The following is a 26,670-nucleotide window of genomic DNA, read 5'->3' as shown; positions in this document are numbered from 1 at the left end:
ACATTAAAGTAAGAAAATTAAAGTTGATAAAACTACCAGCTGAAGTATTTTTCAAATTAACCCAACTTTCACTTTTTACAGTGTACTAGCTTCTTGGAAAGGCTTTATACCCAATTGCATCCGCCACACTTTTTATATGCATAAACATCATGATTTTAATAACCCGTGACCTCATAAAAACACGTTAAATGGGCAAAAAGAATCATCAATAAAAATCACATTAATATTAGTGCTTGGGTGTGTGAGGGTTAAACTATTTTTACTATTGGACTTGGCAGTTTCGAGTCACAAGACTAAAATCACAAAGCTAAAATGTGGAGGACTTTAAGCCCAATAGCCTAAAGCGTTTTTATTTTCTTTGTGGGTGTCACTCAGGGAAAAGTGTGAAATACTGACCGTGGAAGAGGCCAGAGCAAGAACGCTAATTTAACCAGACAACTGTTCATACACACATTAATCATCATCTCTGTAGAGAATCATGCTTTTGCTCTATCTGGCAAAACACTTGTGTTTTGTGCAATTGCGACTTTTGCACATTTTGTACAATTCAGAGAGGTGTTTTTCTGCACATAAAGGACCATCTTCATGAACTTGATATTTAAAGAAAGATTTTATGAACAATATTAGGGTTTAACAATTCAGTCAATAATAATATAATCTACCTACACATAACTTAAGAGTCAAAACATAACTTTACACTTAAATATGTGGATACAATTCAGTACAAAAATAAAAGCAGTAAAATGTCTCATTACATAAAATTTGTTCAAACAGTTCAATGCTACAAACACGGTTACAGTTCGTTTCAACTGCAACGCATATATAAACACATGAGAGAACATTTGTTGGCCAACTTTCCTCTCCATTAAATGGCCATTTACTGAGTTGAGAACAACTTTTGTTGTCGTGTATCCTAAATATATTGTCTGTGGGTGCTGCTTTATAACATTTGTTTAACTTAAAAAAAAAAATGGAACAAGTCCCACTCATAGTTCCAAGTATCGATATTTTCAGTATTGCATGCTAAAACGTGTTTCAGCAACTGTTGATATGGTATGTACAGATTAATGCAATGCAATGTCGACTGTAATTTGGCAATATACGTTCTGTGAGGTATACCTGTGGGATTTTTAACGTAAACTGCTGCAGTATAGTCACACCTGTAACTCCATTGTGCAAGGGACCCTTGATAAAGCTTAAATGGTAAATTACATTCCTATTTCCGCATTTGACATTTTCCATCTGTCCATAAGGTCTCTTGAACATACAGGTCAGCTAAAGTTAGCAGTTGGGAGAAATTGAAAATGTCACGTGCGCTTCGCGCCGGCTAAGCATGGCATCGTCATCCTCTGTGTAAATGTGCAAATTATGACCTTTAAGTATTCGCTCTCCGACACAAACAGAACCACGTATCTCCACTAATAACCGATACAATCCACGTAGGCTCCTTGGCTATTATCAAAGACGTTGAAGTAGTGTGTTTTCCTGTTTTGTGAGGCATTTTAGAAAACTGCACAATTAAAGCTGTGTCCAAAGACCCAAATGCCTGTCATTCTTTGTTGTTTGTACGTTCCATTTTAAGTCCATCTGTACTTTAACTTTCTCGCACCGAGCCAAGCAGCAGTCTGGAAATTGTGAATTCTTCCTCAGTGTGCTGTTGTTGTTAAAACGTTCTGCCTGCCAGGAGCGACGTGCTATGATTTATCTCCTTGAAGAACCTGAAAGCAGACGGTATGACAGTGATCAGATATGTGCATACAAAAAAAATGAAACTCTATAGCCGTTCCACAACAACCAGAGATCATTGATTGGTCATGGATTACGTTGGGAAGAAATTACAGTTCAATTCTTTGCATATCTGTGCCATAAATGTTTGGAGTAAGTAAAAAATGTTACTTTGTTGTTGTGAACTGTCTTTATAACATTAAGTGGCTGTGGATCATTTTAAATGATGCTGTAACGCTCTTCTGTGATGCTGACAAGCATTTGGGTCACTTTATTTTATAAAACACAGAGACCACAACATGTACAAATGCTTGCTTGATGCTGTAGGGCAGGCACTGTCATTTCCTGACAACACCGAACTGAAAACATATGTACAGTACTGTGCAAGTCTTAGGCCACCACCAGCTTTATTGTTTTAAAATTAGTTTTAATGAACATCCATATATGAAGAGGTCAGATTCAAAAGCTGTTAAACACCACCTCCGTCAAAAATTAGATAATTAAATTAACCGAATGCTCTTGGAATTAAAAGTAAGATTGCACATATTATACGTTCATTTAATATAGTTTTTTATTCAATAAAAAAAAGATTAATAGCCTACTGTAAAAATATTTGAAAAAAATAAATACTGTCGCTTAAAATCTGCTTTTATCCCGGCCTCAGGCCATTCAGAAATACCGCAAAATTGGTTAAACACCACAATGCTTTTTAGCAAAATACTTCGAGTGCACTTAAGACGAATGTGAAACGACCATGGATCACATTTAAAATTTCCTCCCTTATGAGTACTTGGACCTGAATACAACCGAATGCGGCAGCCACATGCATTACAGCACCCCCTAATGTGTGGTCTTTTGATTTTTGACTTTCATCATTTGCAATGTTTCTAGTTGCATCTTTAGTTATATGCAATGATTTACTGTTCCTTGTCCAAAAAAGTGAATTTTTTGAAGTGGGGGGTTTGCCAAAAATGCTTGCATGCACATAGAGGGCACTGCAGCAAAAGGCAGTCAAATTTGTTTAATACCATTAAAATGCCTAAAAATTTTATTTTTGAGAAAAAAAGTGGAAAAAAAAACTGAACCTAAAAATAATAGCCTGATAAAATGGTAATTTAACAAGAAAACTTGTTTTGCATCGAAACTCGCATATATTTTTTTAGTCTTTTTATTATAACACACAAAGAAAATACAGGAAATATGTACACAACATGAAAGAAAAATTTTTTATATAATGTCTTCAGTATTCAGTGTGACATTTCTTAGTACTAAGCACATCTTAAAGGGGCCATGAATTTGTCGATTTTATTGTATTATACTGTTGTCTGAGGTCTACTTCTTCGATGTTCACGTGGTTTTTACATTCAAAAACATCAAATTTTGTAACATGGATTAGTGGCTCTCTGGAGAAATGGTTCGTTTAAAGGGGTGGGCCGCATTAAAGACTTGGACGTAAACGCCCACTGCTATGATTGGACAGCTTTATTCCCTGTCATTACATGTGTGTAAAAATAGCAGCCGAACACATATGTTTGAGCCACAAAAGAGCCACATTTTAGGCATTTTAATGGTATTAAACAAATTTGACTGCCTTCCGCTGCAACACCCTCCATGTGCATGCAAGCACCCCCGGCAAAACCCCCACTAAGTCTGCATATTAAAGCGGGGGGCGCATTTTTTCAAATATGCCACACTTTCGCAGCATAAATTGCAGATTTCCGTGCACAAAATATGTGGGGCTTGCATGATTTCATTATTCCCGCAATTTCGTAGCAAAAATGACATATATCTTAGCAGAAAGTTGAAAAATGTTGCATTTACTTCACACAAGCGCAGCCATGTCCCCTGTTGCCATGGGAACGTTATTTTGTGACGTGAACATCATTGAACCTGCAAACAGTTTTTGCAAGTTCCAGCAATTTTTGCAAGTTCCCACAATTTCATTGTATAAAATTGCATAAATATCCTGCATATTCCATTGCATTTTAAAGAAAACGTGCTGCAAGATCAAGGATTTTTACCCGCAACAATCACCAAAAAACTCTGTTTTTATAATGTAAACAATTAAACAATTGTGAAGAGTGTTATATAAATAACTCTACCATTAAAAAACAAGAAATCTAATGGTGGCATGGTTGACGTTTGCACAGGTTCTCAAACATTTTCGGCGTGCGGCCCCCCTTGTGTATGGTACATTCCTTCACGGCCCCCCAAATACAATTTATGACAAAAAACTGTTCAAAAACGTAACATTTTATTTAACAAAACATTAAGTTATACAATGTAGTGCTGTTGGCTAATAGCCTCATATTTTTTTTAGGTTTAATTACACAGAATTCATGATAAATTAATGTATTATATAAAATGTCATAAAACTGGGGCACCCCTGACACCACTGCTTTAGATCAATGGTTCTCAAACATTTTCGCACCCCCCCCCAAAGAAAATGTATGACATAAAACATTATAAAACTTTACATTTGTATAATTTCATATGTTTTGTTTAATTCAGTGTAGTGCTGTTGGTTAGTAGCCTTATTTTTCTGAGGTTTAACTACGCAGAATTGTAATTAATGTATTTTATAAAATGGCATAAAACTGGCCCACTGGAACAATCCCACAGCCCCTAGTTTGATGTCTGTGAACGTTCAGATTGCTAACTTACTGTTGGAGTTCATTCTGCAAGTTTATTTAAGTGGCCTGGTTTTCTACAGTGGAATGAAAAACTACCTGATTTTGCCCCGCATTATTTACTTGTGTGGTTACCAAGCAAAACACCGGAAACTCGCTACAATAACACCAGAAACGCTTTAATTAAATTAACCCTGGCAACTTCAGTAAGTCATTCCGTCCGTGGATTACATTTCTCGATGTTATGATAGCAAATATTCCTACCATAACAAAGTCAAAGAAACTGAAGTTGAGGAAAACCAGACCCTCAAACACTGTGATAAATTGGATTTAGGTTAAAGAGGTAGAGCACATATAAAAAGCTCCTTACCTACCTGGTTGCGGGTTTTGTGAGATTTCTGGAGCCAGACCCGCCACTGGTCGTAAAGTTTGATACTCATACCGCTGCAGCCGTAAGCGTGTTTGCGCACCCAGCCGAAAAACTGCTTCAAGTCTCGCCTCAGAGTGGAGTTCTGCTGCCCCGCCTTCGAGTCGCATGACCCCGTCATCAGCCGCTCTGCGAAACGCAAGATGAAAATCAACAAACGCATCCATGCGGAGAAACACGCACCTATCGCATGCTTATCGGACAGATGCGGCCGTTTACACAGCCAGCCAAACACACGTTGGGATAAAAATAAATCCTATTCCATTTTAAATAAACAGCAGGTTTCTGAGTACCAGATGTGGGAAGAGTTAATGTGCAGAAAAGTTAATCTGTTAATCTTCAGAAACAAACCTCTGAAAAAACACATCCAACCCTCCCTTGTGAATCTCTGGCAAGCCGCAAAACGGGGAGATGTATGAGTAAAGTAATGCGTTGCATGTGCTAAGCTGGTGTCTGCTGGATCCAACATTGTCTTGGAAATATGTAAGTAATTATGGAGTGGACTGCACGACACATTCGAAATGTGAAAATATGACGAAGGCAACATCTCAATCCGCCTCTTATGGCTACCATTTAACCAGTCACAGTGTGTCATGCCTCAAGTCTGGATTTGTTTATTTATGTGTAATGTTAATATTGGGCCTTCTGCCATTTTATAACAGACACAAAAAAGAGAGGAAATATGGAGAGAGGGTTTAGTACACTATCAAAGCCAGATTTAAATGCGTGTTTTTTGTAAGCGACTCCAATCACTTGGCCATGGGTGCAAAAAGGGGTCAAAGTTTGGCTTGTTTGCATTAGCCCCTAAAAAGTACCTTGTTCTCCAAGCAACATAAATTCAGACTGCAATATGCCAATTGATGTTTTGCCAATTGCACGTGTAAACAACAGATATTTTTCTCACCACTGTGTGGTGTCGAGGCTGCCGTCGGGTGACTCCATTCACTCCAAATGCCAGCTTTCCTGGAGCCCAGGATCCCGACGGGATTACAGCGCACCTGTACGAAATACACCGTGCCTGGCCTCAACCCTGCCAGCCTGCAGGAGGTCTGATTCCCGACGTCATCCACCACCTGCGAAGAAAGACGCCCAAAATAATCCGTTAGATCAAACGGATTACCCAGGCACCACACACAGGATCACCCGCCGGCCTTGTTTAATGTTCTCTATATGAAGAAAAAAAGCCATTCACTTTCAAATCCTTAAGCAAGTTCCCACACGTTCACCTACAAAGAGGAAGAACAAAAAAAATCCCCCCTCTACGTGCTCCCGGGGGGATATACCAACATATACCCGAGACACAAAGAAAAATACACACAACCAGGGCCAATAGGTACATGACAGACACACAGACACATAAATAATCAGACTTATTTTGGCTCCGCTCTGCACAGGAAGTGCCTACAATACCCCGAGAGAAAATCTGTTATCTATTACTCCAGATCGAGTAATTGGACGGGTAAAGACAACATCGTCGGCGACAGTAGAGAGCGACACGCCAACACCGTTGTTCCCATTTGTCTCGAAATAATGCATGTTGAAGCAGAGGTATAGTCGGGATTCACATGAAGGAATGCTCGGAGAGGGAAAATAGGGCCTGGGCCCCCTGTAATTATTTACAATCCCGCGACCCCTGAATCAGTCCTATTTCGAGACTCGCATTTCAAAAGCTACAAACACAGTTAATATGCGTGACCCGTAATCCGAGGACCATTGCTATTGGAACGGGATGAGCGGCAGAATGTTAACATCATCAGGTTGCTGTGTAACAGGCATGCTGGGTAATTAATTCCCTTCGTACAGACTATGTAAGCAATCCATGGGTCTACGAGGACGGGCCGGGCGCTAATATGATTCGCTAAATGTGATTAAAAACAATGGTTCATCTGCTATTGATGTGCTTTTCACGGTCCGTGTCATATTTAGACTTTGTCAAACCGTGTGAGGCTGTGTAACTGACAGCACAAAGATTGGTAAGAAAAAAAAAATGATGTAACCAAACTCTGCCCAGCTTCACAAGGAAACCTGCCAACTGATTGGATCCATATGAGTGAAATGGGGACAAGTTTATTTGAAACCCCAAAAGTTTAGCCGGACTTTTCCGTGTCTTAAGAACTGGAAACCATGTGGTGCTCTGCTACAGCTGGGACTGACATATTTCAGGCAAGTAATACAAACACCCAAATTCTACTGAAACATGGCTGTTGTCTTTTGAACCACACTAATTAATCATCGCACCATTAGCTACTTTGGAAATGCTTCAAAATTGAGAACCTGAAATCAATGCAGTTAACATTACAAATAAAACTGCACGTGTAGTGGACTTGGTAATGAATACCGTCATGAGAAAAACGAGTCGGTGGCTCTGGCAGAGGGTATGTAGAGGGTACGGTAACAAAGGATAATAGGCATGGTAGTACCGTACCTTCCAGTCGCTGCTTTCTTCCAGTCTGTATCTGATCTGGTATTTGGCTTGAAACAGGAAATCTTTCAATGCAGGAGGAGTCCCCCAGCGCACGGTCAGCTGGTCCTCCAGGTCGCCCACTCGGCTCACGGTCACATCTGTCGGTGGGTCTGTCGTCACTGGGAGAGGACATAATAAACATAAGATGTAGATTTAAGAGTTTCAATAATCTATACCTCATCTCATTTGTGCATCTCATGGATGTCTTGTCATATTTGGGTGATTTGTGAGGTGTCATGAAAAATTTTGATAATAAAAATAAATGCAATCAAAACAATAAGCATACAGTTATAAACATCTCTTCATGTACTATTTTGCACATGATTTCAAATGACATCATAAAAAACAATTTTGTTGTTTTTTCCAAATTTAAGAGGAATTTTTTCATTACCGCAACGTGTCCATGACTGGATTTGGGTTCTTTGACATGAAAATATTTATAATTAAAAAATCTAAAAAAATAAAAAGCTTCAGTGCATGTTATACTATAAACATTTACAGTAAAGAAACACGTGGTGTTTGGTGATCATTGGTAAATGTAGACACAATAATAAGGCATAAAAATGTGTCCAAGACCAATTTTCTCATCCTCCGCAACAATTTTCAATCATCTTTTAAGCCCTCAAGGAACTAATATTTTCAAAAAATATTGTTGGAAGGGACATAATTGGCTGTGACACTTAAGATGGCTAGGAAAGCAGTTCTTATTTTTCTCTCCAGATAAAAGTTAAAATTTTGTTTGTCATCAGAGTACCTAGACAACTTTTTAATTCTCATTACTGAAACATGAGTTTGTAAATGCATATATTAATGTAATATCATGTTGCGGAATGATCATTTTTTATAATGATAATCTAAAAATGTAAATAATTCTATAGGAAATATTTTTCAAATCCTCTAAAAATAATGATTCTAGTAAGTTCATAAGAAGAAATCGTATATGTCCAAAAAAATTGGTTTCAAGGTTCAAAGGCTTATAAAAAATTTCGTGAGAATCACCCATTTGGGTTTCATTACAACACACGCAAGAACCAATGAGATTTGAAATTATCGACGTGATGCCATATTTGAATCTATAGTGCTGATCTGTATGTTTCAATGGATGTGTGATGTATTGATCGCAAGCCCAAAATATTTATCATGCTTCATAAGACTTTGAATTTGGATCACTTTAATAATGTATGTATATGTATGCTTTTTGGAGCTTTGCCATGTTAAGTACCATATAAGAAGATAACACGACTGCATTTTATTATTAAATTATAAGTTTAACTAAGAAAAAAGCTAGTCATATACATGCAAGACGACATGAGGGTGAGTAAATTATGAGATAAAAAAATTATGATTTTTAATATCTGGGTAAACTATTCCTTTCAAGTAAAAATATATAGTGTACAAAATTATATACGCAAAACTTTAGTTTTTGCCCTCGTTTTTCATGAGCTGGACTCAAAGATCTAAGACTTTTTCTACGTACACAAAAGGCCTATTTCTCTCAAATATTGTTCATAAATCTGTCTAAATCTGTGTTAGCGAGCACTTCTCCTTTGTCGAGATAATCCTTTCACCTCACAGGTGTGGCATAGCAAGATGCTGATTAGACAGCATGATTATTGCACAGGTGTGCCTTAGGCTGGCCACAATAAAAGGCCACTCTAAAATGTGCAGTTTTACTGTATTTGGGGGGTCCTAAACCGTTTGCCTGATGCATTGCAATATTTCCTTTGCATACAGTTGATCAGGTTGTTGATTGTGGTCTGTGGAATGTTGGTCCACTCCTCTTCAATGGCTGTGCGAAGTTGCTGGATATTGGCAGGAACTGGATGTCTAATCAGCATCTTGATATGTCACACCTGTGAAGTGGATGGACCATCTCCACAAAGGAGAAGAGCTTACAACGCACATTTATACAGACCCGTGAACAATATTTGAGAGAAATAGGCCTTTTGTGTTTGTTGAGTGTATAAATACCTTAGACGAAAATACTAAAGGTGCCAAAGAATGCATTGAAATAATATGTTAAATTGTTCTTTGATGTTTAAATAGAATGTATGTTTTTACAATCCTAGGATCCTAGTCCTTTGAATGAAATGGTCTATTTTGCCCTATCTGGAAGGATCATGAATAATAATGTTGAGCTCTGCTCTTATTGCTCTGCTCCGAGGCTCATGTCAGTATCTCACATAACTAAACATTTAACAACTTTGTACTTAATTTAATGTGTAATTAAATGTTGGGGCGTACATCTCGACTGTGACATCATGTTGAGATTGGCCTGGTTTTCCAGTGGTATTTTGCATGCACAAGGTTTACATAAAAATTAAGTAACATACGCATTTGAGGCTCACGATATGTCATTACCATGTACAGAGCTCTTATTATTCATCTATGCCTAGGTAATAACAGTTTTTTATTCTATGGCACCTTTAAAGCTTCATGAATTTATTTTGTAAGGGATAATATATAGGCAGCCGGTTGTTATTGCAGTAATAAGCCCAGACAGTGTTTTTAGGTCTGATCTTGTATCACACTGAAGAGGCTTATTTCACGATAACAACCGACTGCCTGTACTTTATCCCGCTTATTACACAGCTATTTACCTCATAAGTAAGGTAAGAAACATTAAATATCTATTTTAATCTGGTCAGTATTAAAAAGTATATTCTTAATATTACGCAAAATCCGATATCCGCCATGTTATTCTGTCATCTTTTATTCCTTTTTTCCCAAAACACAATAAACGCCAGTCTTCCTTCTCTGCAGAATGCAATAAATCCGCTTAACAAATCACAGCGCACGCATTGTAAACAACAATGGTGGCAGGTTGAATACACACTGCAAAAAATGATTTAAGAAAAAAAATCTCAGTATTTTTGTCTTGTTTTCAGTAAAAATATCAAAAAATTCTTAAATTAAGATGCTTTTTCTTGATGAGCAAAACGACAGAGGAAAATAAGTCAAAAATATCAAATTTAAGTGATTTTCTGCATAAAACAAGCAAAAAAATCAGCCATGAATTTTTCTTGAATTTAGTGTTTAAGAAAAATGTTCAAGATTTTTTTGCTTACCCCATTGGCAGATTTTTTTGCTTGTTTTATGCACAAAATCACTTAAATTTGATATTTTTTGTCTAAAAACTAGACTTATTTTCTTAGGTCATTTTGCTCATTAAGAGTACACTGCAAAAAATTATTTTCAAGAAAAAAATTCTTAGTATTTTCTCTTGTTTTCAGTAAAAATATCAAAAAATTCTTAAATTAATATGCTTTTTCTTGATGAGCAAAACGAGAAGAGAATACGTCTAGTTTTTAGATCAAAAATATCAAAGTGATAAATAAAAAAGGGATTTTCTGCATAAAACAAGCAAAAAAAATCAGCCATGAATTTTTCTTGAATTTAGTGTTTAAGAAAAATGTTCAAGATTTTTTTTGCTTACCCCATTAAAGGATTTATTTTACGCGAAGTCAACAAAATCGAGCAGGAACAAAACATTTTACAAATGATCGCTGTCAAAAAAGTTCAGTGACGATGTCCCAAGAATAACAGCAGCAATGACAGTGTTCCTAATATGACAAAGTAAGTGTTTTGATTAATGCCATTAATGTTTTTTTTTTAATCAGTGTATACCACTAGTCAACTAAATGAATATAACATGGCAAAGATCAATGCACATTTATATATGATTCAATAGATTTATAGCATTTAAAAAACACTTGTCATGGATTTATTGCATTTTGCAGAAAAAATAATCAGTTTTTATAATAAATCTTTAAAAATCTAATTATGGATTTTAATGTTATTATAACCTAAAGATGCTATGTGAACGTTAGTAACAGAAAATAGTGGCTTTCATCTTGTCCCTTTCTTGGTATAGAAAACACATTTTATTATTATTATTATTATTATAAGCTGTGTAATAAGGCGAGATAATGCAGACTTGATGTTTACCCGATTTGCTAAAAGTCATGTAAATGAACACTAGAAGTAGCAGAATTATAGCACTTAGTCCTTAATAGGATACAGTCCATAGCCGACTACACATTGGTTGGCAGTGACTTCAAATTGGTCTGACACTTATTACCTAACCAGCTAACAGAACAGTAAAAACCTAAAATACTCGAATAATTTTGCATTTAAGTGGGAAAAGGGTCATGGGGTGGTTCGCTCCCACTTATAATGGTTACCACACTGTTGGATTTTCTCCACAGAAGAACAGATCAAGAACGACTTGGATCTCAAAACTGTTGTTTAATTAACTAGTAACATAGATGAACATTGTCTCTGTTGCTAAGGAGGGGTAGGCATTAGGTGTGGTGGCTGTCTCATAACTATGGCATGTTTTAAGCAGCACCCACCTTCCTCTCACTTCACTTTCCATTCAACTGCCCTGCCTCCCCCTTCAGGTGCAGTAGCCCTGATTTATACACACAGGATGCAAAAGTTCATAATCTCTCCTAAATTGATTTTTAAAGAAAGGGGGCTTTACTGTAAGTCAAGTCCATTTTATTTGATTTTTTACAAAAAACCCTTTCTAATGTCTTGCCAACACAAAACGCCCCCTGACTTAATAAAATATAACAATACTAATTCCGTTTTTATTAACATGATAAACGTGTCCCTGTAAAGAGATTATGTATAAGTTGGCCTGTACTCAAGGATAAGATAAGATCTTAAAGATTCAAAAAAAAACAAAAAAACAAACACAGACTTCACCCTTTCAGTCACATTATTAAAAGGTAGCCCCGGGCTGGTCACGGTTAAAGGATTAGCGAAACCATAAAATGTAAAATTCCACTAAAAGCGGGGGCTGTAAGGTTTCTCAGGTATGCGTGAGTAGGTGGGCCGATACGATACGAGGCGCAGAGATATTGATGACGCTATGACGGGCCGATGCAATTCGTCACACCTCCACCCACATTAACAAGGAGTGCCGCTCTCGGGTTGCACACTGGCCATGAGGAGAACACCTGGCGCTTGCGCCACAAAAGGGGGTCGAAGGTCACACACTCACCCACGTCTAGGATATCCAGGTAGATGACGTCAGAGATGGCCGTTCCGAGTTGATTGGAGGCCTCCACCCAAATCTCATAAGGCGTGAAGAGGGCGAGGTCGCGGGGGATGTAGCACTTGTACGGATCTCCTATGCTGTAGTCGTCGCACTCTTTTTCTCGCCCGTACCACCTGGACAGGCAAACGTGAGGTTTTTTAGACGTTTACCAATTCCGGAATAGCGATATTTATACATTGTGCTAAAATCTATAGCTTCCTATATGGTTTTCTATATAAACAGTGTTAAAGAATAACTGGGAGATCATTTAGTATCAGTTGTGGGAAATTTTTCCTCATTATGGCTTCTGGAATAGGAATGAGGATATGGAAGCTGCTGTCTGCGTACCATCTGCTCACTGGGCATGAAAGCTAGTGATGAATTAATTACTGCATTGTCTAGGAAAAACAACACAGCAAAAGTACTGTAGTTTGGTCACAGTAGTACTAGTAGCTAACAATCTTAATAATTTTCCTCCAGACAACAAACGTGTTTGGAGTCTGTCCATCAGAAAGGATTAGTACAGATTTGATTTGAGACATCCACGAACACTGTCCTACAGTGAACGGGCATGTACAAACTCGAAACATACAAACATGATAAGGCCTGAATCTGGGAAGAGGCATCGACGTGAAACAGACTGACCCGTGCCACTGACCTGAGCTTATATTTGAGCGTGTATTTCGTCTTGATGAAAGTTTCCCCCTGGCCCCCGGGAGACCACTTACAGGTGAGGTCTTTAGTGTTCCTGGACCAGCAGGTAAGGTTCACGGGTTTCTCAGGAGGCACTAAAAGAAGAAAGCAGATGAAGAGCTTTTGTTTACCTGTCAAATTAAGTTAGCGGAAAATAACTCATTACAAAGAACGACAGTTTGCTAAGCACACGTCAACCGCATGTTAAAGGGATAGTTCACCCAAAAATGAAAAGGCTGTTATCATTTACTCACTCTCACCTGTATGAGTTTCTTTATTCTGTTGATACAAATATATATGGTACTCATTGACTTCCATAGTATTTGTTTTTCCAACTATTTCTTTGTGTTCAATAAAATAAAGAAACTCATACAGGTTTAAATAACATGAGGGTGAGTTAATGATGACAAAATTGTCATTTTTGGGTGAACTATCCCTTTAGATAACAGAGAAAAAAGGCAAAATTTAAGTGTGTCTAATATGAATGACTTCACTTTTTAATGATTAATAATAGATAGCTTCAGCTGTCATCGCCATTTAAGTTTAGGAACGGAGCCAAGATTCTAGTGTGATTAAGTGGTGGTTTGCCAGACAGGGCTTATACTAGTCCCAGACTAAAATGCATGTTTGAGATGCCTTTTTGAAAACACAGTGTACTGACATCTCTTTATACACTGCCAAAAATGATTTTCAAGAAAAAAATTCCTTAGTATTTTTGTCTTGTTTTCAGTTAAAATATCAAAAAATTCTTAAATTAAGATGCTTTTCTTGATGAGCAAAACGAACCAAGAAAATAAGTCTAGTTTTTAGACCAAAAATATCAAATTTAAGTGATTTTATGCATAAAACAAGCAAAAAATAATCTACCAATGGGGTAAGCAAAAAAATCTTTAACATTTTCCTTAAACACTAAATTCAAGAAAATTTCAAGAAAAAAATTGCTTACCCCATTGGCAGATTTTTTTGCTTGTTTTATGCACAAAATCAATTATATATGTGATATTTTTGGTCTAAAAACTAGACTTATTTTCTTCGGTTGTTTTGCTATAATATATAAAATATAAAAAAATCATAAATCAAGATGTATTTTCGTGATGAGCAAAATGACCTAAGAAAATAAGTCTAGGTTATAGACCAAAATTATAAAATTTAAATGATTTTGTTTAAAATAAGCAGAAATATCTGCCAACAGGGTGAGAAAGCAGAAATTTTTGCTTGTTTTAAGCACAAATTTACTTAAATTGTCTATTTTTCTAAAAACTAGACGTATTTTTTAGGTCATTTTGCTCATCAAGAAAATACATCTTAATTTAAGAATTTTTTTGATATTTGTACCTGAAAACAAGACAAAAGTACTAAGTAAGAAAGTCAGTTTTTGCAGTGCAGTACCATTGTTCACTGCAAAAAATTACTTTCTTAGTACTTTTGTCTTGTTTTCAGTAAAAATATCAAAAAATTCTTAAATTAAGATGTATTTTCTTGATGAGCAAATTGACCTAGATAAATAAGTCTAGTTTTAAGACAATAAATATAAAATGTAAGCGAATTTGTGCTTAAAACAAGCAAAAAAAAAAAAATTTGTATTAAGTGTTTATGAAAAAAGTAAACTTGTTTCAAGAATTTTTTTCTTATTCCATTGGCAGATTTTTTTTAGTTTGTTTTAAGAAAACAATTCTTGAAATAAGTTTACTTTTTTCAGAAACACTTAATTATTATTATTATTTGCTTGTTTTAAGCACAAATTCGCTTAAATTTTATATTTATTGTCTTAAAACTAGACTTATTTTCCTAGGTCAATTTGCTCATCAAGAAAATACATCTTAATTTAAGAATTTTTTTTAATATTTTTACTGAAAACAAGACAAAAATACTACACTGTAAAAAAATACTTTGCTGCCTTAAATTTTTTTTAAATCAACTCAGATTAACAAGTCATGTCAACAGAGATGAGTTGTCACAACTTATAAAATATAGTTGAGAAAAGTCAAGTTAATTTTATAAGTTATAACAACTCACCTGTAGTTATAACAACTCATCTTTAGTCAAGATAAATAATAGTATGTTGAAATGACTTGTAAATCCGAGTTGATTCAACAAAAAATTTTAAGGCAGCAAAGTATTTTTACAGTGTAAGTAAGAAAGTCATGTTTTGCAGTGTTTTATCTCAAAATTTCCATCAGTATTATTTCTGTAAGGTTTGTTTGTAAAAACTACTTAAATGTCCTAATATAACTAAGGCCTAGTCCTGGATTAATCTAAACCCTGTCCGGAAAACTGCCCCCATATGAACTAAACCTTACAGAGACCCAGCGAGTCCTCTTTGAGTCAACACAGTATTGATCTCTTTTCCAAATGACCAGACACTCACTTCCTTTACTCTCTCATTCTTCGCTTTTTCCCTTTGCATGTGTCTGTGTTTGTCATTTTCCATACCGTCACATGTAACCTGGTGTATGCGTCAGATGAGGAAAGTGCCTATGAAGGACCACACAGATGCTAAATGCGTTACAGCATTAACAGGCCGATACCTTAAGGGGTTTTATGCAACACTGAGTTCATTGGTGAACAAAGCACATGTGGCCCAGTGGCAGGGGTTGAATCGTAAAAGCTGTCTAATACCTCTACTTCCCTATGGCTTATAAACATCCATCCAACAAATCCATCCATTTAAATCCATTTGAATTGGTCTGCACCAAATAACAAGGATGAATTACAGTCTTACGAGACCCCTGGCCAAATGTAATTGCCAAATGCAATGTACGCATTACGTTACAAATAGGTGAAATGAAATTGCAATTATGAGAACGATATTAAGGTATATATAAGCAAATGTGAGAAAACCCAGCTACTGTACCCATTTATTGATTTTACATAAACTCATCCTACATAATGTAAAAAATATAACCTATTATCTTTGATATTGACTGAGTAAAGCCACATCAAATATTAAAGTCATTAAGGAAGCCAACTTCCTCACAACTTTGATGATCCTAATCTCATAATTAGATAATGAGAATTTATCATAGATTTTACTGACAGGGTCACATACGGGTTAAGAATATACTGTTATAGCCATGAATAACAGACTTTGGGTACATATATCATCTAATTTCTTCATTTATTTCATTGCGGTAGTAATCACATTTAAAATCTTTCCCTAACCTCTATCAATTACATCTGCAGTTTCTTGCTTTATCTCAGCTGGAGGTCCCTGGTAGCCAAAGGCCCCACAGCACCGGCCTTGCCAATTAAACACACGCTCGCTCGGTAGTAAATACGAACAATATGGTATGCACACTCACTGCCAACATAGATACAGGAGCCAGCCAGCACGTGACCCCCGCTGTTATGGCACACGAGGTTGTCTCCAGAGCGCTGGCGAGACCCCGAGAGCCGTGGCAGCGTTACACTGATCACGGTGGGGCTCAAGATGCTGTAGGTGCTGCTGGGAAGACGCTTCCCATTCAGAGTCCAGTACAGCGAGCCAGCATGCAGGCCATGATCTGGATTCACTGAGCATGTCGCTGTCAGGCTAGAGCCAATGGGAAGGGCAGGGTCTTGAGGGTAGATGGTAGCCAGCTCTGAAGAAAGTTAGAGACAGAAGTTAGCGTGTTAGTGCTAGAGAATGAGCTTGTTTATTTTTTGAAGTGTTTGGTTGTGGTTAAGGTCTCTTTATGTGACATTTACAGGGATCTGTGCCCATCTCTGACAGACTAGCCTCATGACTAACACATCGTAAAAGTTTATATTGATACTGTAAATCAGACAGAGCAGGGGTTTTTAAACTTTTTGATGGTAGGACCCCCACATATGATGAACCTTTAGCTAGGGACCCCTTTCCTAAAATATATACACTACTGGTCAAAAGTTTTGAAACACTATTATTACACATTACAGAATAATAATACGTTTATCCAAACTATTTCATAACACATGTAATTATGTTGTGACTAAAAGAATCCAAAATAAATCAAAACTCTATTTTATCATTTAAAGTGCAGTCAACCTTTGCCTAGAAAATTGCAAAACCGTACTTGTGTCCTTTTATCAAGAAGCTTCTTGAGGTTTTACCTAATGACTTTTAAAGAATATTGAAGGAGTTCACATTTAATCTGGGCCATTATTGGCTGCTTTTTTCAATGTTCAGTATAAGTAATCTATTTTTTTTTTATTTAAATAATTTTTTTGTTTTCTAATAACAGAAATAAATCTGTTTGGCACAGGTATATTTTTGTCTACAAAATAAATTTTGGTAACACTTTACAATAAGGTTCATTAGTTAACATAAGTTAACTACATTAGTTAACATGAACTAATTATGAACTGCACTTAAATAGCATTTATTAATCTTCTTTAATGTTAATTTCAACAATTACTTATACTTTATTAAAATCTTGTTAATGTTAGTTAATGCACTCACTGTGAACTAACATGAACAAACAATTAAAAGCTTTATTTCTATTAACTAACATTAACAAAGATTAACAATACTGTCAAAAATTTATTGCTAATGGTTTGTTCATGTTAGTTAATACATTAACTAATTTTAACTAATGAACCTTATTGTAAAGTGTTACCATAATTTCAAGCATTTCACCTTTAATTAAATGATCTTTTAAACCATTGTTAACATTTCAGTCAAGTGTTAACTGTGTTAGATTAAAAGTAATTGTTTTATCATAAAGACAGCAAAATGTTAATTTAAATAACAAACTTAAACAATTGGCTTAGGCATGGGCCGGTTACCAGTTTCAAGGTATACTGAGGTTTTAAACAGTCAAGGTTTCAAAACCACTAAAATGTTCTGTTATACCGTCTCCAAAATATGAGCTGTGTTTATACAAAATTCATTAAGTCATGTGATTGATTTGATGTTTAATAAACATTACGAAAATATGCTATATTTTTTAAACATATTATAATTTAAAGGCTTTATTTTTACCTGGCATTTGAAAATAACACATTTTAGTGTTGCAATGGCAATACCGCAACACAGTGAAACCGTGGAATTTTTGCTAAAGGTTATCATACCACAAGAATCTTATACCGGCCGATGCCTAAATTGGCAACAGATAGACTTTTTATTTTCTAGGGACCCCTTAAACCTTCTTGGGGACCCCTGGGAGTCCCTGGACCCCAATTTGGAAACTCCTGAATTGAAGCAACGTGCACCGTCAAATTCTTAAGTGTGTTTTAATGCAACTTCCACAACATTTTTTTGATTTTTATTGTATTAAATTTTCTGTTAATTACATGCAAAAAGTGTTGGTTTAACCTCCTAAGACCTGTGGCCGGTTGCATTAATAGCCGTGACTGACTAACTAGCATTTAGTTAGAGCTAACAGTTTGAATATTTGTATTTAAATGAATCTACCTTTCTATGTAACATACTTAAAACAGGTATGATCAGTCTTAAAGAAAACAAATTCATGACTAACTTTTAAGACTATATGCAACCAGCCACTTTTGTGTCCACATACGTGGACCTCACATTTTTTGTTGTTTGCATGCTAATACTTAATTCTGTGTAACTGGAACCTGTTGTACACAAACATGGACAATTACACTGCTTTATGTTTAAAGAAAAATGTTTAGTTATTACATTTAATGGTTCTTTCCAACCCCAAATAGCTGGAAGAAATCTAAAATGCAAGCCAAACCAAAGCTTATAAGGTTCGGTTAATGAGAAAAAGACCTCATTCACAACCAAACTGTCCTCATGTTATTCATGTTAAACTACTAGACTTACACATTCGTCACTCATAAATAATAACCAGAGTGTTTTTGTCATGATGTTGTATTGCCTGAAGTACCAAATGAGTCAGAACCCACTAGTTTCACTAGAAAACATGCACATGACAAATGTGAAAGTAAGATGTTCAAGGCATTCACAAAGGAGATGACAGTTCATATTGGCACAGTTTCTAGTAACTATAAATGGATACAAGCTAATATTTCTCAAAGCTGCCCAAACTTAAACACTAAAAGATCCCAGACAGCGAGAATAATCCCAACGCAACCGATTGTAATTGTTTAAACCCCGTTAGAGATCTTTATAATATGACACTGTAGAATTCATCAGAAATTCTGTCCATCCAGTGCAGTTTGGTAATTGGATAAGTGAAGAGGGAACTGCTGTGTGATTACGCCAAATTACAACAAGATGCTCGGATTGACTAACATTAAGAGAGTCAGACATTAAAAGACATTGATCAGAAAAAACTCTCCAATTCAGAACAGACAGATACAGTTAAATCGGCTCTTTAATCTCAGATAACTAATGAAACTGGATGAAGGTGGGCCATTGTATTGCTTTTGAATAATCATGGCAAAACTGCTTCACTGAAGTGGAAATCTGACTGTAAACATTTTACTTCAAGGAGTTTAATGACAGTAGCAATTACAAGTATTTATCGCAGGTGTCTGAATAGGAAATGAGCTGTAAAGGATTTGTTTTCAAAAGGTCTCATGAGGTAAGACCGGAGTCATGTAATCAAGGGTGCAACTGCGAAGGAAACCAAGCAAAATTAAGGTGCTAATAGGGGTTTTTAAAGCGATGCCGTAGAAGAACCGTTTTTGGTTCCTCAAACAATTTCTTGTTACTTTAACTTAACAAATTAAGTTAAACAATTTCAACTTGTTTTTCTCAGTTACATCAACTTATCACAAGCCAAAACTTTAAAAAGTAAGTTGAATGAACTTGCATAATTAAGTTCTTCATGCTGAATTTTTGAGACCAAAATTTTAGAGTGTGCCACTGAATTTTACATCCAGTCGCACATGTACGACCAGTAAATTTGACCTTTTTTTGTGATGTGACACTGAATTTAAAACAGCACATTGTACTTATTAGTTATACAGTGTAAATTAGTAGAAATGTGAATATTTGGTTAGCATGTTGATTTATGGTATGTGCCCCTAAATTTTCTGGTTGCGCCCCCTAAAATTTTCAGTTGGGAGTCACTGTGCTCCAAGTGAAAAAAGTTAGTCTGGAGCCCTGGTACTTATTGTTTTATTGTCTGTGTTTTCCACTATAAGGAATCTTTAATTTGTGATACTGAAGGTTCCAGACAAAGCACCTTTTGGGAACGTTCATTTTTAAGAGTGTATCCATGGGTGCAAATGAGTGAACCAGGGGATGTCCCTTTGGAAATTCCTGCCCATGTTGTCATGCCACAGTGATGTTTCAAAAGAATATTAGTTCCTGCTTATTTAAGTTTATATTTCACGGAGGCCCAGAAAAAGTCTAATGCTTTTGTGTTTAACTGTAAAGTACTTAAACAAACGCACACCTTTTTTGAGGTGCAGAATTAAAGGATCATGTTGAATAAAGAGAGAGCCCAACTGCGCACTCACTAAAGCATAATTTATTACCAACCTTTTTGGCGAGATAAATCGCCTTTGTCAAGGTATTATTTACACCAAGTGAAACTGTATAACAAAGCCGAGATCATCATCGACTGCAATGCATTTTAATGCATTTGCACTTCTCGTAATCCCCTGCCTGGCACTCAGGGTGTGAATGAGGCAATACTTAATTAAATGTAATTAGTCTCCCACTAACACCTGGGAATGGCACGTAAGGGGAACACGATAAATAATGGCACTGTAAATTTCTTTTACAACAACTATTAATAATTTTGCCTCTTGTTATTTGCATCCCGATCGTGCTTTTTGATCCTGTTACAGTGTCCTCTGCAGTTCATTAAAAACGAATTAAACCTCAAAACCACCTATATTTCACCAAGCCCAAAACATCACCTCATATCAACACTAATACTAATCTGAGATTAACTTACTTCAACACACATGTGCATTATAAAAACAAGCTCTAGTAACATGATGTAAGAGCTTTTTGAGGTTAAACCCTCCACGTGTTAAATGAATTATGTTCTGACCTGTTGAAATTTTAACCCCTTTATAGTGCAACATTTGGTCCAATTTGTTGCATTTTAGAACAGCAGTGTGATATAAATAAAAACTTGTAGAACTGTTATCAGTTAAACTTTAGATCTACCATGGTTTTACTGTAGTAATCATAGTTTTACTATGGGATTTGTAGCAAAACCATAGTAACAACAGATTTATATGCTCTCAGTAAAGTACCATGAAATGTGTATGTTAACAGAAAAAAAAAACACTTTAACTATAATAAAACCATAGTTAATTTTCATGTTTTTTAAATAGTTTTGGATGTATACATATACATTACATCCACAAAAATACATTTGCATAAGTTAAGCAACTAAATTTCTGATAGAGGATAATATATTTTGCTTACTGTATTTAACTTTCCTTGCAAAACATAAATATTAAATTGTAAATGTTACATTTACTTATGTAAAGGCAACGTTGGACACCCATTTGATAAATACAGGATGTGAAAACACATGTAAGAGGGTTTATATATACTCACGGGTGGCAGACGACAACACGCCGGCAGCACATAGGAGCAAAAACAACAACCAGATCATCTTACAAAAACTTCTCGCCTTCGTTATTTAAACACAAGTGTGTCTTATTGGTCTATGCAGGAATATTTTATCCACGCATGCAACTAAGTTGAGAGCATTCACGCCGAGTCCAGCTTCAATGCGCCCGATCTGTTGATCCCAGAGCCCGTAAGTTAAACGCTAAAGTCTCACAGACGTTACGGAGCGATAAACTTTACAAATTATCCGCCAAATGTTCTGTTAATGCGCTGTTGCACTCGTCCTCTTCATTTACTTTTGGCATCGTATACGGTCGGTGCTGTTTCCCAGTGCTAGGAAACATCCAAGTTTATACTTCGCAGACTCCGCCCATGTCTTCCCACACAGTCGTTAGGCGTGTTCGACTTCACGCGGCTCTGCGCAGGTAGATGGGCATTTGATATCAAAGTATCGCGACAACGACTCGAACGTATTTGCTCTCGCGATACTTTAAAGTCATAAGCTTATTTGTTTGCGCAGAGCCGCGTGAAATCGAACACGCCTATGTTTCGTTCCCTCTCTGTGTTCTTGGGCGACCAAGACCTCTTAAAAAATCCGCCAAACTTTAACCTGCCTGTCGGTCGATTAACTAGAGATACTAGTTCAACTTAAGACCTCGCGTTTAAGGTATTAGTGCAATCATTATTTAGGGGTAATGCAATGGGATGCGTGCAGCTGCAGGTAAAACCCACTGCAGGTAATAGGCCTACCCATGATCCTTTGAAGTTGCACTCATTCTGCATGACATCTATGTGTCATCTGCCATTTGGAACTGGAAGGGGTAATAATTTGAATTTAACCTATGCCCTATTTGTTCTAGACCTTGCATGTTTGTGCATGTAAATCTAACAAGATTATATTAACAATTTTTTAATTGGTTTAATGTGACAAGTGCGCAATACAATTAGAACTATATTTAAATAATAGAGAATTAAGGAATAACAACAAGACAATGATTTAAAAGTAAAATGTTATATTGCATTAATCTTTGGGTGATTGTTTTGATATAAAACATTGTTAGGTAATAAGAGTTTCGTAGCAAAACGAGATAACCACAGTTTTTTTAATTGTTCAGAAATCTCGGTTTTTGGTTGTGCATTCCAATTAATTTCAATGCAACTGCAGTTGGTTTGTTTTGATTTAAACCTTCATAAATTAAAAAACACAGCTAAGTAGCACCATAAAACAAAATAATAACATGATAACATAATAATAAACATGTTTTGACAAAAATGTAAAAAAATGGATTTATCTCGTTTTGCAACGAAACTCTTCATATATATAATTATACAGGATTTATGACTATATGGTCTGTTTTGATATTATATGTGTGTAATACAAATATATATAATATTATAAATAATATAGAATAAAAAATATAACAGGACAATTAGAATAAAAAAGTATAAATCTTTAAACAACTATTTTAATGTTAAACATTGTACAATGAAAAAATTTAATACATATTATTTCGTATATAGAATTTAGCACTGGTTTGGTTTAATATGTGTGCAATACAAATATATCAAAAATATACTGTATATGTAAATAATCTAGAATTGAAGAAGTATAACAAGACATTAAGACTAAAAAAATGTACAAATCTTCAATAAAAGAACAATAATTTCAATTATATCAACTATACTGTAACCATTTCAGGTATAGATTTGAAATAGGATATTTAATTCTTTTTCTTTCTTTCTTTTAATTAAATAAATGGATGAAATCAATGATCATTCCATATTAATGCCTAAAATTTGTCATGACTAATGTTTGACTAATGGAGGTTATGAGCTGTTGGGGGGATATGATCCTGGTCCCTGAGTCACTCATTCGCCGAGGGTGTATATTTTGAAACAATAACCATGACAGGCGGTTCGCCCATGGGTCAGCAAGCCACAATGCAGTGCTTTATCTACTGTAGAAGAAACTCTTGTTAAGGCCGAGTTTACCGTTAGTTTCATGCTGGATCTGTCTCGTAAATGAGTGAGTGGACTTCCTTTCCGGTTATCACCATTATCAATGCTATAATAAGAAGAATGTCACCCGAAGTCTGTGAATAAGGACAAAGACTATTCATCAGAAATAGCTGCAGCTCTTAGTGAAAAACTTCAACATTCATAAATAAGCGGCTTATTCTTTTACTAAATACTTATGTTTTGGTCTTTCAAAAGTTCTGCACTTTTAAACACCTCGTCTGTTTGTCGAAACAGTTTACTAATACTTAAACGGTATCTGCTCGATATAAATACATCGCCTCTGGGAATACTCACATTTACAAATCAAGATGTTGTAATCACAATAACCTCCACATGATTATGAAAAATTAAACCTTTGCCCAACACATCAAGTAACATATAATTATCTCTGAGTAAAGTAGCAATACAAAACAAGTGAAACTGGTTTATTTGGTCATAATAAACTCCTGGAATCTGAAGAATTAGGCTTTCTATCATATTAAGAAATGCATTACTCTAATCAATGACTTTGGATCAACATAAAAGATTAGTGGGATTATGCTTTTCGCTAGATCCTAAATAATGAGACAATAATCCGAAACATGGGTCGTGAGGATCGAGAGAGCGAGGGGGACTTCTGCTTGTAATAAAACATTTGACTGATGTGTTAAAGTGTTCTGCTTTGGAGACAGAACAACAAAGATAGTTAGAAACAGAAAATCAAGTACTTCCTCCCTTTAAATGAATTACACACTAAATCTTCCAGCCCAATCACGGATCTGACTGGACACATACCCAGCTAGGTGACGCTTATTCCGGCTATCTGTATCTAAGAGAACATCTATTCTCCAGAAGCCAGCTCAGAGACAGCACAACGGCACATAATGAGACATAAAGAAGCATTGATTACCAGGACCTTGTGATTTAGTGGGTGAGCTCTGGCATGTGGAACAAATTATCCCACCATAAAGATTTCATGGGGAATTCTCATTGGGACGGAGGCTTGGACTCGCAGCGTTCAAGTGGAGTGTGAAAGTATTGGTTTCTTTGTTTCGAAGCACTCTAAGGAACTCAAATTGGACATGCAGTAATATAATGATGATTACCCAAGGGGGGTCAAACCGCAGCCCAGCACACCTCAGCATTTTATGTTCAATCAACTTGGCAGACACAGAAAACCTCTTAAAGCGTCTGGAGACCTGGGAGAGGCTCCATCTCTGTGAAACACGTGCTGAAATCACTGTAAATCAAGCAATATCCTCATAATACACCGAGACAGTCAATGACCCCGAGGTACAATACTGAATGATTGGGAAAAAATGTTTGATTGAAGTAGGGTCAAAGCCTTTCCAGACTTGGTTAAGCTTCGTTTATACATTGTAATGTATGTAACAATGCATTATTTTCTAGAATATCCTCACATGTGAATTCAATGGAACTGAACAGCTAAAAAATGGCGATCAGATCATCATTTCTGAGTTTTTAAATCTAGCTAAGCACCTTTGGCAGTCCCTCCAATAATGCATGGCAGATGTATAGCACAGTGACGGCAAGATCTAGCAAATGTGTAGCCAAAAGTCCCACTGGACCCTGAATTGTTAACTTGCCTTTTTCTCCTCATTACATCTGGATTCAATGTGTTGGGTGAAATGCATTGACAATCACACAAGAAATGGGTATTGTGTGTATTTTTTTGCTAATTCTTTATTCGTTCCCCATATATAGAACTTCCTCTATTCTCTTACCGTTGCTTTTAAACTGCTCATGCAAATCCTGAAGTACTGCATTGCTAGCAAACTTATCATCACACATTTGTTCTATGTATACCAAAAAAATTCAAATCAAACTAAAGTTAGATTAATGCATACGAAAATGATACATAAAACAAATAAAAAATAAAATGGTAATTTATGTTTTACCCTAACAGACTAAGTAGGTCTATGTGTATGATATTATATTATTATGCTTCTATTTAGTACCTTTTACATGGTATTATTATTGACAGCAGGTACAAGCAGCCCTATCTCTGTGTGTTGCATTCAAAGGCTACCAATAGAGGGAGCACCAACACAATGTATATAACTCAAAATGACAGCATTGTTTCCCAAATGAAGAATTATAAACACAAGGATTATGCTGCACATCAAAACACATCAGTATGTTGTTTACTAAACCCAATGCTTTTCATTTGGTTCTTTGACTGATTTTGATTTAACCGATTCAATCTGCAAATTGCTTTAGTAAATCTGTAAGACAGTCATGTTATGTTTGGGAAGATGTTTATATGTACGTTATATTTAATAACAATGTAGCAAGGGGTGCATATTGACTTATGCTGGGGGTGAATGCAGCTGTTTGGAGAAAGTGTATGTGTACGAGGTCATCAGGCAATGACATGTTGTGTTGCACTGCTGTGTCATCGTGCTGTGCAGATTTTTCTGTGTTCTCTGCATTGAAATTATCTGTGAAAGAGCATGACAGGAAACTGCAAGGAATGCTTTCTATATTATGCAATTACAGGACAAAGTGCAATATCCTATGTGACAAACTTGTACATATATACTACTATAGAACTTTGATTCTAGTGTTATGGATGTGTTCGAATGATAAGCGTTAACAGATACAAATGTATAATCCAAATATTAAAGAATGTACACTACATTGTACCTTTTAAGAAGGTCCTAATATGTATCATTTATGTACCTTTAAGGTACATTTAGGTACAAGGGTGCACTTCTTAAAAAGGTATTGTACCAGTGACAACTTTTGTACCCTTGTTTAAGTTTATAAAGTTAAGGAGATCATTGTTTTGGTTGATTAAATCTTTTTATCATTTTTTTGGAACAAATACAGGAATATTAACTACTAAAATGTTTTCGTTGCATACGTCACAAGTGTTTACCCATAAACTGCTTTCTGTTGCTCAATCATTGTTTGTATTTGCACATCCTGAATTGAGGGAATGTATAGAAAACAATTGAGCTATCTGACTTCCTTAGGACCATGACAAGGCAAGAATCAGCAAAAACAAACCTCAAAAACTCTGCGCAGGTCAAAGGCCTGGGTGTAACCGAACAAGGAATATAATCTTTGGAAAGTCTTACAGCAAGACTTACTGTAAAACGATCTGCTATCGTTTAGAGATCCATAAAATCTGATATATAAGGACAACAAAGGACTCAACACCGTAACAGCTTTTTGACATTTTACACATTAGTATCATATATATATATACAGAGCTTATTAACAATGTTG

The 26,670-nt window shown here is 35.8% G+C and overlaps 1 protein-coding gene across 2 annotated transcripts; it reads right to left on the bottom strand.

Moving 5' to 3' along the window:
• Positions 1–591: 591 nt before the first annotated feature.
• Positions 592–21,808, bottom strand: crlf1a (cytokine receptor-like factor 1a). Of its 2 annotated transcripts, none has more exons than XM_055203208.2 (8): positions 21,403–21,808; positions 16,289–16,567; positions 12,952–13,081; positions 12,258–12,427; positions 7,208–7,365; positions 5,687–5,855; positions 4,726–4,911; positions 592–1,718 (listed from the first exon to the last, which is right to left on the bottom strand). In XM_055203208.2, exons 1-8 carry the CDS (start codon positions 21,458–21,460, stop codon positions 1,702–1,704), a joined length of 1,167 nt encoding a protein of 388 aa, XP_055059183.1. In that variant the 5' UTR covers positions 21,461–21,808; the 3' UTR covers positions 592–1,701. The 2 variants fall into 2 exon arrangements, with proteins under 2 accessions (XP_055059183.1, XP_055059182.1); XM_055203207.2 differs by having other exon boundaries at positions 4,730–4,911; positions 21,403–21,806.
• Between the last annotated feature and the right edge of the window lie 4,862 nt (positions 21,809–26,670).

This window comes from Misgurnus anguillicaudatus, chromosome 2, assembly GCF_027580225.2.
Source record: "Misgurnus anguillicaudatus chromosome 2, ASM2758022v2, whole genome shotgun sequence".
In the NCBI taxonomy this organism is placed as follows: Eukaryota; Metazoa; Chordata; class Actinopteri; order Cypriniformes; family Cobitidae; genus Misgurnus; species Misgurnus anguillicaudatus.
This window is presented reverse-complemented; position numbering and strand designations above follow the sequence as displayed.

What these genes read in the sequence shown, in the direction of transcription:
- crlf1a (XM_055203207.2), bottom strand. Translation starts at nt 21,460, where the DNA reads ATGATCTGGTTGTTGTTTTTGCTCCTATGTGCTGCCGGCGTGTTGTCG. An exon ending in CTCCTGTATCTATGTTGGCA is followed by an intron (nt 13,082 to 16,288) that starts GTGAGTGTGCAT and finishes TTCTTCTTTTAG; the next exon opens with TGCCTCCTGAGAAACCCGTG. An exon ending in AGCCTCGACACCACACAGTG is followed by an intron (nt 4,912 to 5,686) that starts GTGAGAAAAATA and finishes TGCGTTTCGCAG; the next exon opens with AGCGGCTGATGACGGGGTCA.